This window comes from Sphaeramia orbicularis, chromosome 16, assembly GCF_902148855.1.
Source record: "Sphaeramia orbicularis chromosome 16, fSphaOr1.1, whole genome shotgun sequence".
Lineage (NCBI taxonomy): Eukaryota > Metazoa > Chordata > Actinopteri > Kurtiformes > Apogonidae > Sphaeramia > Sphaeramia orbicularis.
In genome coordinates, this window is record NC_043972.1 from 54455070 (window position 1) to 54471341 (window position 16272).

General features: G+C 42.9%; 4 protein-coding genes across 4 annotated transcripts in view; 2 read left to right on the forward strand and 2 right to left on the reverse strand.

Annotated features, from left to right (window-relative positions):
- Positions 1-16272, forward strand: part of LOC115436253 (zinc finger protein 883-like) — a 445178-nt gene that overhangs the window by 229899 nt on the left and 199007 nt on the right. The window lies entirely within an intron of this gene.
- Positions 1-16272, reverse strand: part of LOC115435234 (NACHT, LRR and PYD domains-containing protein 5-like) — a 753056-nt gene that overhangs the window by 141915 nt on the left and 594869 nt on the right.
- The window catches only part of LOC115436315 (zinc finger protein 239-like), a 364410-nt gene that overhangs the window by 84328 nt on the left and 263810 nt on the right, over positions 1-16272 (reverse strand). The window lies entirely within an intron of this gene.
- LOC115436248 (NLR family CARD domain-containing protein 3-like) lies at positions 3917-9752 on the forward strand. The gene is made up of 8 exons (XM_030159045.1): positions 3917-4004; positions 4956-5025; positions 5179-5383; positions 5468-7259; positions 7354-7527; positions 7788-7958; positions 8199-8245; positions 9183-9752. Exons 1-8 carry the CDS (start codon positions 3976-3978, stop codon positions 9710-9712), a joined length of 3018 nt encoding a protein of 1005 aa, XP_030014905.1. The 5' UTR covers positions 3917-3975; the 3' UTR covers positions 9713-9752.

Below are 16272 nucleotides of genomic sequence, written 5' to 3' on the forward strand. Positions count from 1 at the left end.
AGACTGATATTTTTTTATGTAGTTCATTGGAAGGAGTCCGGGCATTCCACAGGAAGTGGTTCAAAGTGTTTCCTGTTGATGTTTCTGTAGCTGACCCACTTCTGAGCCTCAGGTGGTTGTGGACCAGCTGAACCACCGTAAGGAGGGGGGGTTGGACTCACTGTCCCACATCCATCAGAAGTAAGTAAGTAAAGTTTGTTTATATGGAACTTTTCACAGAAAGAATTCCCAAAGTGCTTTAGAGTCAAATCAGAAGTAGGATCCACAGACAAACACAGACACACAGCTCCGTCCACAGGCATAAAAACTAAAGAACATGGTCTGAAAACCCACAGCTCATTCAAAGCCTGTGGAAACAATAAGGTCTGCAGCTGTTTTGGAAAAGACTCAACAGAATTTAAAGGGAAAAGTGGTTGGAAAACGTCATCCATAGTCTGGGCACTGCTTACAGGCTCCGCCCCCTCTAGTGTTGAGGTGGGTGTGCAGACAGCTGGTACTGACGCCATGATCTAAGAGCATGTGGAGGGTATGCAAGTGTTTCTACAACACAAATCAGTTCAAATCCTCAAACCAGGGCTGACCATCAAAGCAACGGGACCTCATGACCCGCCTAAACATGCACACCACTTTTAATTAGCATGTTATCTGTTCCATTAATAAGCTTTCGACGTGTATGTTCACGCACTGAGGGTTAGGGTTGCGTGAACTGCAGATCTTGGCGTAAATTGACATGTCATCAAATGGCGTCAAAAAACATGCAAAAGAACAAAAATGCATATGTGTATGTGTGTATGCGTATAGCAGCCAAACACCATAAGAACTGGTGTGACAAACAGCAAAATTTCATGAGATCAGTGTGGATCAAAGAGCTGGACTACAGTAGGTCTGTGAACAGCTGGAAGTGAGAGGAGTACGACACCAGATTGAAATATGAATTGAGTCCATTTCAGTGGAACATATAATAGACAGATCCAGATCTGCTTTTAATGAACAGCACAGACTCAACAGTTTGAGCATCATGTGACCAAAACACCACAAACTGTGGTGTTTGACAGACACACTGTCCTGGTTTTGTGTTCCTCTGAACAGCTGAGTTATTTCACAGATATGAGGACTCCTGTTGGAGGAGCCAACACGGTGACATTTACTCTATGGCAGAGATCTTAAACATACGGCCCAGGGGCCAAATCTGGCCCCCCAAAGGGTCCAGTCCATCCCGTGGGATGAATTTGTGAAATGCAAAAATTACACAGAAGATATTAATCATTTTAGTTCAAGTTCCACATACACACCAATTTAATCTAAGTGGGTCAGATCAGTCAAATACTATCATAATAACCTATAAATACTCCCAACTCCAATTTGTTCTCTTTGTAAATGTAAACATTTTCATGTCATTTTACTGTATTTACGCTAAAACAAACTCATTTAACAAAAAACACAAATAACCTGAACAAATATGAAGAACCTGAAATGTCTGAAGTGTAAGTTTACCAATATTCTGCCTGTTATTAAATGTTTTATGTATTTGTAGATCCACTGTGATCTGTAAGATGTAATTTACATGTATAAATAATAAACTGAGACATAATATTCTTAAAATTGCACTTATTTTTAGTAAGATTTTTCAGTTTGTCCATGTTATTCACATTGTTTTAAAGGATAGTTTGTGGATGTAACATTTTCATCGCATAATTTCACATATTTTCACTCTAAAACTGGAAGAAAGTTTGGAGTTACTTATTTATATATTATTATGTTATTATTTCACTGGTCCGGCACACTTCAAGATCAAATTTGGCTTAATGTGGCCCCTGATCTAACATGAATTTGACCCCCCTGCTCTATGGAGAAAATGTCACCACAGACATCTGCTCTTGACTGGTTTGGTCCTTCAGGTCTGAATGGAAATCTGAGAAACCATCATCACACGGTCACCGGTCATCTTCACTGACGTATTTTCTTCCTAGACTTTGAGAATCAGCTGTGCTTCGCCTTCCCTTCAGGTCCCATCATCAGCTCCAGGAGGCCATCTAGTGGTCTGACAATAGAACTACAGCAGAACCAACACATATGTATCAGTATGGAGCTATTCTGGGGCCATAAGTTTTGTATATGAACACATAAAATTTGAAACTGAGAACTTAAGTTTTGATCTTGAATTTTGAAAAATACAACAATGTATTCAAATTAAAAATAAGCGTATGAAAAGTTTTTTCAGGTTTAATATAATTTTGATTCACTTTGGTAATTCTTTGGAATAAATTATTTATTTTCATTTTTCTCTTTCATACATATTTTAATATTTGGGGTTTGATTTTTTTCAGTTGCATGTTTTATCTTTTCAGATAAATCTTATTTTTTCACTTTCAGATCTTTTTTTTTTTTTTTGCTTTCAAAATCGTTTTCACTTTCAAATCTCTTTTATTCACTTGCGAAACCTTTGGTCTTGATGTGGTGAAGGGGACGTGGCCTCAACTGAGAGTGGCATTGGAATCATGAGTGACAGCATGAAAAAAAGGCTTAGGGACCTTCCCCACTTTTGTTGTCTACAGGGAACGTAGGAACTAAAACAATTCAGACTCAACAATTTATATACACTATATTCACGTGATTGGCAGTGAAAAAACTGATGCCACTGACAAACTTAGATTTAAAAAGCTGTTTTAGACAGTACTGAGCATCATTTGTGGTGTAAGAGTAATAAATTATGCCAGATTGTGCAGATAAACAGCCACACATTAAATACATGATATTTCCGATTTCCACATAGCACGGTGAAGACAAGTCAGGTATTATTGTCATAATTATTGTTATTATTTATCATATTTTTTGTTGTTATAATTATTATTATTATTATTACTATTCTCATGACTAGTATCATTATTATTGCCATTACCATGGTTCTTGAGGGGGGCAGCGGTGGAGGCAGTCGTAAGTCCGGGTAATATTAAATTTACAAGGTGGAGGGGGCGGAGCCGGGCAATGTGGGGTGTGGGGTGGGGTGACACCTGCCTCTCCCATCCTTCTACCCCCTGGTGGTATGACCGTGGACTCTGGCAAAGGCAGTGTGAGGTAGCTGGCTTGGGTGGCTCCACCCCTCCCTTTCACTTCACATTGGACAGACTGTCTCCCAAATGGTCTGAGAGTGGTCCAACTGTGGAGTGGACAAGGTTTGGAGCATCTCTGAAACAAATAAACAAAAAAAAAAAAACGGCAGAGGAGGGGGAAGGAGCAGTACCCTTCAGCTGGTCGTGGCTGGTCTGGTCCCTGGGCTGTGGCTGTGTTGCTGGGGGCGCTGGAGGTTGTTTGGGGGTGTTGATGGTGCACTCCCCTTCTCTGGCTCTGTGTACTTGGTTCCACCCCCCATAGCCAAATTAATTTAAAATGATTAATATAAACTCAAACTGACAGTAACTGATAATAAATAAATTATTATATATTAAATTATTTAACCCATTTTTGCATTGTGGCTGCCTCCACCGCTACCGCCGCCACAATAATACTAGCAAATTAGACATTGGTATTATTACTATATATTGTTGTGTTGTTGTTATCATTACCATTATTATAATACTTATTATTTTCCCTCTCACCCCCCTCTCTCTTACTGCCTTTCATTCACTCCCCTCTTCCCCTTTTCCATATCACTCCTAATCAATCTATATTGTTTAGTTTAGTTGCTCTTTATGCTTATTATCTTTTTCATTGTAATATGATGTTGTCATTATTGTTTGTCATTATTTTGTCATTGTAGTCATTGTTTATTTGCTTGATTTTTGTTTTGTTTATGTGTCGTTTTTCTGTCCACTAAGTCTTGTTGAATGTATCACTACAAAAAAAAAAAAAAAGAAAGAAAGAAAGACTAAACACTTTGTTTTCCTGATAACCAGGATCCACCAGAGATCCAAGTCCTTTGGACCTGATCCTGGACCTGAATCCAGTTGTGTGTCCTTCAAGAGTGACCGGTCCAGGATGGAACCACCATGTTTTTCCACAGAGATGTAAGTTTGATGTAAATGTCCGATGTGTCGACTGTTTATTAAATCAATATTAAACATTGACATTAGTTTAAAGTTTAGAACGTGTTCATTTTCAACTGATTCTTCACATCATTGAGTCTGTTTCCATGACCATAATATTCTAATAACTATTAGTAATCAGATCATTGGAAGAACCAGACCTGACACCCTTACATGCACTTAAATGTGAAAATCCTAAACCTTGGTTTAGACGCTCCAGTCCATTATGGGATGTCTTTGGGAGTTCGTCCGTACATAGTGATGATAGAATCCAACTTCCTGTTATTGTCTCCAACTCCAGTTTGACTAGGTAACTTCTGTTTTTTATGATTGTAATAGTTTGTGCACATGTGCAGATGGAACAGAACTAAATCCATCCCATGAACCTGTAAACATGCATGAAGACATGGGAGGACTGGAGACAAATCCAGCTGTGTTCATCTGATTGACTGTAATCAGATTACTGCTGTGATCTGATCAAACAGATCAGATTAGACTGTTGACATGGTCACTGGAAGAATTTGACAACTCCACAAATCAACTCACCATTGGGCGTCTCCATGGTTACGACCCATTCTGCATTCTGATTGGCTGACAGGTGTCCCTTGTTTAGTCTTCTAGTGACTGTTCAGTAAATCTTCTTCAGTGTCTGAAATGACATTTCTATGGGACTAAACTCAGTTCAGTCCTGCTGCCATGATGTGGCTGATGGGGATCCTGAGAAACTGAACTCAAGTAAACCTGTTGATCAACTCAGTGAGTGTGAAGCTCCAAACAGACTCACATGTTGATTCTCAGTGGGATCAGCAGGACCAGGACACCTTTCCCACTACAGGGGGTCATGTGACTCATGTTGACATCCAGGTGTGTCCACCTGTTGGTGTCAGTGTGGACAGACATAATGTGAGCTCATTGTTGATGATTGGTCCACAGAGTGGAGCAGCAGAGCTCAGAGGTTCCCACTGGTCTACAGGATCAGACTCAGCTGGACTCCATATTTAAGGTGAGTACATGTCCAACATCTACTGGTCCATCTGTTCTGTCCAATCATCTCCTGCTGCTGGTTTCAGACCAGTGGGCGTCACTGTGTCCAACATGGACCTGAGCTTTGGTCAATTGGTGGACTTCGTGTCTTTCATCATGTTTTGTGTTCCAGCTGCTGGAGGAGAACATCTGCACTTTTGTCATAAACGAACTGAAGAAGTTCCACCAGGTTCTGAGTACAGATTACCCTGAATGCTTAGAGAGTCTGAGTGATGAGGATGAAGAGCAGAGGAGGAGCTCAGAGGCTTTTCTGAAGATCACACTGAATTTCCTGAGGAGGATGAAGCAGGAGGAGCTGGCTGAGCGTCTGCACCGCAGTAAGACCATTCTGTACAGATTGAACAGATGAAAATACTTGGATTTACTGTGAGACTGATGGTTTTATCTGGGTCTGCATTCAGGAAGTTGGTCTGGAGTTCAGCAGAGACTGAAGCGTAACCTGCAGCAGAAGTTTGAGTGTGTGTTTGAGGGCATCGCTAAAGCAGGAAACCCCAAAACCCTCCTGAACCAGATCTACACAGAGCTCTACATCACAGAGGGAGGGGCTACAGAGGTCAACCAGGACCATGAGGTCAGACAGATTGAAACAGCATCCAGGAACCCACACAGACCACCAACAACCATCACATGTGAAGACATCTTTAAAACACCACCTGACAGACATCAGCCAATCAGAACAGTGCTGACAAAGGGTGTGGCCGGCATCGGGAAAACAGTCTTAACACAGAAGTTCAGTCTGGACTGGGCTGAAGACAAAGCCAACCAGGACATCCACTTCATATTTCCATTCACCTTCAGAGAGCTGAATGTGCTGAAACAGAAGAAGTTCAGCTTGGTGGAACTGGTTCATCACTTCTTCAGTGAAACCAAAGAAGCAGGAATCTGGATCTTTGAAGACCTCCAGGTGGTGTTCATCTTAGATGGTCTGGATGAGTGTCGACCTCCTCTGGACTTCAACAACACTCAGATCCTGACTGATGTTACAGAGTCCACCTCAGTGGATGTGCTGCTGATGAACCTCATCAGGGGGAACCTGCTTCCCTCTGCTCGCCTCTGGATAACCACACGACCTGCAGCAGCCAATCAGATCCCTGCTGAGTGTCATGGCATGGTGACAGAAGTCAGAGGGTTCACTGACCCACAAAAGGAGGAGTACTTCAGGAAGAGGTTCAGAGATGAAGAACAGACCAACACAATCATCTCCCACATCAAGATGTCACGAAGCGTCCACATCATGTGTCACATCCCAGTCTTCTGCTCAATCACTGCTAATGTTCTGGAGAATGTGTTGAAGACCACAGACAGAGGACAACTGCCCAAGACCCTGACTGAGATGTACATCCACTTTCTGGTGGTTCAGGCCAAACTGAAGAACGTCAAGTATGATGGAAGATCTGAGACAGATCCACCCTGGAGTCCAGAGACCAGGAAGATGATTGAGTCTCTGGGAAAACTGGCCTTTGAGCAGCTGAAGAAAGGAAACCTGATCTTCTATGAATCAGACCTGACAGAGTGTGGCATTGATATCAGCTCAGCCTCAGTGTACTCAGGAGTGTTCACTGAGGTCTTCAAAGAGGAGAGCGGACTGTACCAGGACAAGAGGTTCTGCTTCATCCATCTGAGTGTCCAGGAGTTTCTGGCTGCTCTTCATGTCCATCAGACCTTCATCAACACTGGAGTCAATCTGCTGTCAGGACAAACATCTGTTTGGTCTAAACTACTGTGGGACACCTCTGTCCAGTTGTACCAGAGCGCTGTGGACCAGGCCTTAATGAGTCCAAATGGACACCTGGACCTGTTCCTCCGCTTCCTCCTGGGTCTATCACTGCAGACCAATCAGAGTCTCCTACACAGTCTGGTGAAACCAACAGGAAGTAGCTCAGAGACCAACCAGAAAACTGTTGAGTACATCAAAAAGAAGATCAGTGAGAATGTGTCTGCAGAGAGAAGCATCAACCTGTTCCATTGTCTGAATGAACTGGAGGATGGATCTCTGGTGGATCAGATCCAACAGTACCTGAGATCAGGACGTCTGTCCACAGAACAACTGTCTCCTGCTCAGTGGTCAGCACTGGCCTTCATCTTACTGTCATCAGAGAAAGACCTGGATATGTTTGACCTGAAGGAATACTCTGGTTCAGAGGAGGTTCTTCTGAGGCTGCTGCCAGTGGTCAAAGCCTCCAACAAAGCTCTGTGAGAACAAACAGTTGGATCAAACATCTCAAATATGGATCTATCATTTCAACCAGATCAATAACTTTATACTCATCCCTTTTGTTTTGTCCAGACTCAGTGGGTGTAACCTGTCAGAGAGAAGCTGTGAAGCTCTGTCCTCAGTTCTCAGATCCCAGTCCTCTAGTCTGACACTTCTGGATCTAAGCACCAATGACCTGAAGGATTCAGGAGTGAAGATCCTGTCAGATGGACTGAAGAGTCCAGGATGCAGACTGGACACTCTCAGGTCAGGGTTCAACAAAGAACACAACGCATCATTTCAATGTTTGTCTCCAGTTGTTGGATGGATTGAACTTGTCAGTGGTTGTTTTTGTTGAACTCCAGACCAGTTCTACTGATCTTCAGCTGTGTTCAGAGTCTGGAACTCATAGACTTTACACATTGAAGTCATGTTGGTGAAGTCCCATGCATTCACAGACTCTGTTCAATGACTCCAACTCCACTGATCTCCATCCTCAGTTAATGGATGTGATGTTTGTGTTGCAGATTGTCAGGATGTCTGATCACAGAGGAAGGATGTTCTTCTCTGGTCTCAGCCCTAAAGTCCAATCCGTCCCATCTCAGACAGCTAGACCTGAGCTACAACCATCCAGGAGCCTCAGGACAGGAGCTGTCTGCTCTAGTGGAGGATCCACACTGGAGACTGGACACTGTCAGGTATGGACTGAGCTGATGCATCCACAGATAATGGCAGATAGAACAGGTAGAACTGACAGGAACCATCTGTCAGAGCTGGGATCCATCCTGTATGAAGGTCCAGCCCATGTTCAAAGACAAACAGACTCAGTCAGTGATTCAGAAGGAACCATTTAGTGGATGTGAACAGAAAAGCTTCAGTGGATCAGAGTGATGGAATGTCTGTGTTTCCAGCCGCTCTGACCCTCCTCCTCCTTTCAGGTTGGATCCTGCTGGAGTCCGATGGTTGAAACCAGGTCCAAGGAAGTGTAAGTGTGATTTCATTAGATTGATTAAAACCAACCTGAACCCAAACTGGGACCTGGTTCCACATTCTAAACATCTAAAGTGTTCATGAAGACAGTCAGTTTAGTGGAAGGATGAGCTGATAGCTGATTGGTCAGGACTGGTACCACATGGACCCACATACCCTGAGCAGTGAGTCCTCAGGTCCAGTCCCAGACTATTTAGTGCATATCAGAGCTCTAGTGTCTTTATGCACATTTACAGTCTGTACTGTCACTGTGTGACAAAGAATACAAATACAACCAATAAGATCCAAAACACAACAGAGTACATCAGGATGAGAAGTTTGTCTGAGGAACAAACTCAGATGAAACCACCAAAACACTTCTACAAACTATTATTATCCATCAGATAAAGAATCTGATTCAGTGACCAAAAGTACTGAGTTTAGATCCAATTAGTAAACAGTCAAAGTCACTGTGGAGAAGATTAGAATCTACAAATCCAGCATTAGATTCATTAGCACCAACTAAACATCAACCTGAACAAACAGCAAAAACACTAAGAGTCTAGAAGAACTGAGAAATGACTGATAGGATTGGATTGTGTTTTTAGGTTTGAATCAGTTTGGATCCAAAATGAAACAAACTTTGAATGTTTGAATGTTAAGGATCATAAACATGAACTGGTTCTAAAGATTAGATCTCAGTCATGGAGTCAGAGTTGATCTGTTTCACACTTTTATTCTCTGTTGGTGAAAGTGTGCTCAGAAACAACAGATCCGTCTATAAAACACTGGATTTATCTGTTATTGATCAGTATTGATCAGAGTCAGACTCATACATGATCCATCCATCAATAACAGTTGAATTGAACCCAGTGATGTGATCAGACTGTCAGTCAATCAGCTGATCACTGATCAATAACTGCAGCTGGATTGTGTTTTCTTCTGTCCATCAGATTTCTGTGAACTCACCCTGGATCCAAACACAGCGAACAAAGAACTCAAACTGTCTGAAAACAACAAGAAGGTGGAACGAGTGGAGGAGGTTCAGTCATATCCTGATCATCAGGACAGATTTGAGTTCTGGGAACAGGTGATGTGTTCAACTGGTCTGACTGGTCGCTGTTACTGGGAGGTCCAGTGGAGTGGAAATGTTTATATATCAGTGACTTACAGAGGAATCAGAAGGAGAGGACGCAGTTATGACTGCGGGTTTGGAAGAAATGATCAGTCCTGGAGTCTGGAGTGTTATACAGGTGGATACAGGGTCTGGCATAAAAATGAATACACAGTCCTCCCTCAGTCCTCCTCCTCTGGTACAGTATCAGTGTATGTGGACTGTCCTGCTGGATCTGTGTCCTTCTACAGAGTCTCCTCTGACAAACTGATCCACCTCCACACCTTCAAAACCACATTCACTGAACCACTGTTTGGAGGATTTATACTGTGGGGAACAGGATCCACAGTGTGTTTGAGTGGTGTGTAGTTGTGTTGTGTGTAGTTGTGCGTTTGTGTAGTTGTGTTGTGTGTGTGTAATTGTGTTGTTTGTTTGTGTTGTTCTGTTGTGTCTTTGTGTAGTTGTGTTGTGTGTTTGTGTAGTTTTGTTGTGTAGTTGTGTTGTGTGTTTGTGTAGTTTTGTTGTGTAGTTGTGTTGTGTGTTTTTGTAGCTCAGTTGTGTGTTTGTGTAGTTGTGTTGTGTTGTGTGTTTTTGTAGCTGAGTTGTGTGTTTGTGTAGTTGTGATGTGTGAGTGTAATTGTGTTGTTTGTTTGTGTTGTGTGTTTGCGTAGTTGTGTTGTGTGTTTGTGTAGTGTTGTGTGTAGTTGTGTTGTGTGTTTGTGTAGTTGTGTTGTGTGTTGCAAGTCTCTCCATGGTCTAGCACCAAAGTACATCTGTGACATGTTGGTCTCATACGAACCATCTCGAACCCTGAGAACCTCAGGGACTGGTCTGAGAACCTCAGGGACTGGTCTGAGAACCTCAGGGACTGGTCTGAGAACCTCAGGGACTGGTCTGAGAACCTCAGGGACTGGTCTTCTGCTGGTACCCAGAGTCAGGACTAAACAGGGTGAAGCTATGTTTCAGTTCTATGCAGCTAAACTCTGGAAAAGTGTTCCTGGTGACGGGAGACAGACCTCTACTCTGACAATGTTTAAGTCCAGGCTGAAAGCGGTTCTGTTCAACCGTGCATAGAGCAACTGAAAGGGTTCTATCTGCACTCTCCTCATTTACTTTGTTTTAATTGATTATTATTTAGGTTTTATTGATTATGTTTTAATTGTAATTGTGTGTTTTTAACCTGTCTCTTCCATTTTTGTAAAGCACTGTTAATTGCCCTGTGTATCAATTGTGCTATACAAATAAATCTGCCTTGCCTTGTGTGTAGTTGTGTGGACAATAAAATACGATACAAATTAAATCAAATCTGTCTCTCTCCACTGTTGTGAATCCGTCTTTTTGTCTCCATTGGTGACACAGACAGGTACAAATCCCACAATGCATCTGTACATCTTTTTAATTTCCTGGGCTCCAAAATGAGACAATAGATTAGCATTAGCATTAGCGGCCAAGCTAACGGCACTAATGTCCATTTTGTCAGTTTCCCGGGCTCTGCTGTACAGTAGTGACCCCATGTATCCCACAATGCATCAGTGTGAGTTGTGGTTGGTGCCAGAGTGCTGCTGTGGGCTCAGTAACCGTGGTTTGAGTGTAAATCCAGTGGTTTGGAGCTAAATGTGTGTTGGATTAGTGGAGCTGGAGCCTGGTTGTAAATGTCGTGGTGTTTGTTGGACCAGTGTTGGAGGCAGTAACACTCACCCATCCATGGACACACACACAGGAGCAGCTGTCAGCCCTCACACACTGATCTGAGAACAGCCTTAAACCTACAAACACCAGGGGACACATCTGGACTCATTCAGTAGCACACAGACACTAGATCTGCTCTGAAGGCTCATTCTGTGTCCACTTCACACTGATTCTCTGGACAGGGGTCAGTAATGTTGGACATGAGCGCTGACTTTGGACCGACCCAACAACAACAACATTTACAACTGACACTAATACGTTTTGTGTGTGTGAGTGAAATGACACTAAATAAAGAAATGAGTCCAGTTCAAAAGCACCACACAAACATTACATATCAGCACAAATGTCTGCACACACAATCAGAAATGGACCCCATCAAATGTTCAAATATCAAGGTGAACCCAATAAACCACCGCTGTCAAACATGGGGCCCGTGGGCCAAAGCGGCCCACCAAAGGGTCCAGTCTGGCCCATGGGATGAGTTTGTGAAAATGTCCAAATGACACTGAAGATATGAACAATCATTTGAGTTCAGAGGACACGTAGACCAATTCCATCTGAGCTCAGAGCAGGAAAATACTGTCAGAACATCCACAAAGACTGAAAACTACACAGTTTTCTATTTGTTTTAGTGGAAGAAAGCAAATGTTTACCTTCACAAACTATTTTAATGATCTTAACAATTCAGACCAACTGTAAATATCTTCATATAAATCAGTGTAATTGGGCCGAAATTCTGCCTGTTATTAAATGTTTTGTGTATTTGTAGATCCACTGGGATCTGGATGTTGTAATGTACGTGTAAATGATAAACTGAGACACAATAGTGTTAAAATTGCACTTATTTTTTCATAATAAATCCCAGTTTTTTCACGGTTGTTCATATTATTCGCATTTTTAAGGAATAGTTTGTAGATGTAATTCTTTTAATAATGTAATTGGACTTTTTTCACTCTGAAACAGAGAAAAGTTTGTAATTGACATTCTTTCTCTATTATTCTGATCTTATTTTCCTGGTTCGGATCCACTTCAGATCATTTTGGGCTGAATGTGAAACCTGAACAAACATGAGTTTGACACCTGTGGAATAAATGATAAGCGGACATAGAACGATACAGGCTGAGAAACTGTCCAAGGTAAAGCAGTTCAAGTCCACAGTGAACTGTTTCATCCAATGGATCTGAACCAGCAGCAGAACCATGAGGCAACAGGAGGAAGAACACAAGGGTCCACGGTAGAAAAAGCACCTGAGCAACAACAGGGAACCCACAAACAAACACCACAAGACCACTATGTAGACCAGGACCACACTGGACCATGGGACAGGAACCACAGGAGACACATGGGCTTCATATACAGGGGTTGAATGGACACAGGTGAAAGACATGAGGGAGGAGACGGCCATCAGGTAGGACAGGAAGTCAACACAAAACACACAAGCAACAGGAAACACACACACGACTAGTAGAACACATAGAAGAGAGGAGTTCAAGTATGACATAAACCTCAGAAATCTGCAGAATACGCCCAAACCTGGATGTATGAATGAGTCCAACTCTTCAGAATGGAACTTCAGTAGCACTTGTGTAATGTGAGGCTGGAGCGCCAACGGAAACAGTCCAACACTGACATTTCAGAAACACCACCAATCACACACAATCTACACACATTTACTGTCAAAGGTTTGGAGGAACTTTACTGCAGGTCTGATGGGATTGTGATGTGACTAAAGGTGGGCGTGGTCTGCTCAGTGGATGGAGAGCAGGTGTGTGAATGTGAACAGGTGTGTGTGATTACTGGAGGGACAGACTCTGGGTTTGGGATTGAAAAAGGCAGTCAGTCCGCCGAGTGGGCCAGTTCAGTAATAGTTCTGCAATGGTTGGAAAACAAAGACTTTGTGGAGAATGGATTTGCTTAAATCAGGCGATCCGTTTATTTGTGCACAAATGAGAAACCTGACAGATGAAGCTTCGCCCTCTCTCAAGAGTCAGTTCTACCTAATACAGAAAATCAGTCTAACTTATAGAGGCTGTGCTAAGCTTACATGGGATTGGTTAATATAAAATATGACGTATGATACTGTCGCTAAGCAGAAGAAAGAATGTCAGATGGACACAGGACAGAATGTAAGACCTTGGAGTCATTCTGGGAGGTTTGGAAAGTTACTCTTTGTTGAATTCCAGAACTGAGAGAGCTCATGCTCTGCTATGGGCTAAAAGTTCCAACTGTACCTTGTGCTATCTTTAGAGATAAAGTAGCTTACAATATCCAGAATCGAGAAGCTGACTGAGAGAAACATTCATGTTTTGAAGAACACAGGTGTCTTGCAAACTAACAGTTGTGAGGAGCCAAGAACAGAAAACTTATGGTCAGCATTAAGGATTAAAATCAGTATTAACAGTTCCTTTGATGTATATTTGTATCGTTGTATTTATTTGAATGTGTTGGACAGTGGTGGTGGAGGCTTAGCTGGGGGAACTTACCTGTACAGTGTAGTGAGGGGAGGGGCTTCTACTTCCTGCGTGATGTCACATTGGTTGCGGTGCAGGACAGGTTGTGTAGCCAAGCAAATGTGTAACTGCAGTGCTTCCAGTAGAGGGTGATAGCGTGCTGGGTTTGGAGTGTGCCTTAAGGTTTGCAGTGATTGGTTGAAGAGGGTAATAGTGGGAGGAGCCTTTTCCAGAGCCCTGGCAGTGCAGAACCCCCCTGGTTGCAGCTCAGTCCTTCTTTTCTGAACTGTATTCTCTTATTGTAATCCAGATGATTGTATTATTGGAACCACTCTTCTCTGGGTGGTGACTGGACGGCTCTGACTTGGTGACTTTCAGCTCACCATCCTGGTTCAAATCCACATTTATTTACAGTCTGAACTGCCTCCTGTCCTGTCCAACTGGCAGGATGGAAGGAGCCTTTACAAGCTGATGGAGTGACAGCGCTCACAGCCAGTCACATATATGATAGCAAAACCACAGAGCCAATCGGAGAGCGATATTTAGGTTAGAGTGGGGACTTGTAGCAGAGATTGACTGTTTACCCTTTGTGTGCCATAATCATTGACTAAACACTACGGACACTGGTTGTATTGATAGTGAGTACACAGTAGTGGGTGGATATTGGTAGGGACATGTCCCTAGTGTCCCCACCCAATTCTAAGCCCCTGATATTAAGAAAAATGAACAAAAATTAATAACAAATTAACAAAATAATGAATAATATGAAAAAAATAAGCAAAAACTGAAACAACATGAAATAAAAAAAAAAAAAAAAGTAAATTAAGCAAGAAAATGAACAAAAACAGCCAAATACAGAGGATAAAATATAATAAATGACTTAACAAAGGTTAAATACAGACAAAAACACCATCATCTTCTACATGCAGCACATTCAAAACAGTCTCCTGCTGACATGGACCTGCTACTGTTTACCTCCAGAAAAAACAGACCCACAGATGATGGTGTTTCCACCATGCTCCACCTCCCATTGTCTGATGCTAGAACACCTACACCAGGCTGCTGTTCATAGATTTCAGCAGTGCCTTTAATCCCATCATCCAGCAGCAGCTGGTGGAAAAGCTGCAGCTGCTGAAGGTGGACGACAGCATCTGACACTGGCTCTAGAACTTCCAGACTCACCCACAGCAGACAGTTAGGGTGGACAAGCGCACATCAAAGACCATCCCACTGAGCACTGGACTCCACAGGGCAGTGTCCTGAGTCCCCTGCTCTTCAGCCTGCTCACCTTGGACTGCACTGCCAGGTACTGCAGCAACCACATGTTGAAGTTGGCAGATGATACGACGGAGGTGGACCTCATGAAGGAGAACAGTGAGTCTGCATAGAGGGAAGGAGTCAAACAGCTGAGTTCATGGTGCACTTCTCACAACCTCAATGTGGACCAGACCAGGGAGGTTGTTGTGGATTTGAGGAGGGCTGGCAGACAGGATCATGCACCATTCCACATCAACAGGACTGCTGTGGAGAAGGTCAGCAGTGGGAAGTACCTGGGGGTCCACACTGACCACAACCTCACTTCAAACACTAACACCTGGGCAGTACTCAAAAAAGCTCAGCAGCGGCTCCACCCCCTCTACAGACTCAGGAAAAGAGGCCCCCCCACCACACACCTCCCCACCTCCTGAAGGGGCACTGTCCAAAGTGTCCTGACCTATGGCTCCACCTCCTGGTTCAGGTGCTGCAATGCACAGGACAAAAAGCAGCTTCACACACTGGTCAAGACAGACACAAAAAAACATTGGCGGACCCCTCCCCTGCCCGATGGAGCTATAGCAGCAGCACTACATCAGCAGAGCCCCCCCCCCCCCCCCCCCCATCCTTCCATCACATCTTCTCCCTTTGGCCATCAGGGAGAAGATCCAGCAGCATCAGCTGTAAAACTAGCAGGAGGCTGAACAGCTGGTCTCCTCAGGCTATAAGGCATATGATGGACTGTCCCCCCTCCCCACATGCATCCCCACACTCACCATGGACAGTTAGTCAAATGTCAAGTTCACAGACTGAATGCACTATGGACCAATGGACTGATTTGATCTGTTTGGATTTTTCTTCTGATGTTTTTAATCCAGTTTATTTATGATGATGTTTATTTATTTATTTGCCGTTGCTACTGCACTAGAGTCACAGACTGAGGAACGAAATCTCATTCTCTTGTGTATGTAAGTGCACAGTGAAAATGACAATGAAAATCCTTGAATCCTTGAACATTGATTGACCAGTAAAACCAGTGGAGTTGGATCAATGACAGTGGATGGACACACTTGTTTTTACATTCAATTATTGATCTTTTTTATTTTTAAATATGGAAAATACAGGATTTATAGTGATAACATGCAAAAGACAGAGAATAATATTTGAATAAATGCTGATAAATCACCTAAAAAAAGTTAAATACAGAGAAACTTTCATTTGTGAACTGACACTAAAATAACACTGGGTCTTTATGGGTTAAAATCCAAAACATATCAACACTTGAACAACTTCTGCTAATCAAGTGACGTTCCAATGAACCAAATGAAAGGGCAGATCATCCGAACCCTGAAAAAGTGGAGTGAACTGATTTGGCTTCAACTGAACGTCAACTAATGTGTGTTGGAAGCACAGATGCAGCATTAAAACAGGAAAAGCAGCATGAAGTCTGAAATCCAGAATGTAGCAGAGGAGGCCACGGCCAATATTGGATTCATTCATGTTCATTTCATGGACAGTGACGGTGAAAAGGAGGTT

Bases quoted from the DNA above. Each gene is read 5' to 3' on its own strand.
- LOC115436248 (XM_030159045.1), top strand. From the start codon at position 3,976: ATGGAACCACCATGTTTTTCCACAGAGAT. The intron at 5,384-5,467 runs GTAAGACCATTC...GTCTGCATTCAG, and splicing joins GGCTGAGCGTCTGCACCGCA to GAAGTTGGTCTGGAGTTCAG. The intron at 8,246-9,182 runs GTAAGTGTGATT...TCTGTCCATCAG, and splicing joins GAAACCAGGTCCAAGGAAGT to ATTTCTGTGAACTCACCCTG.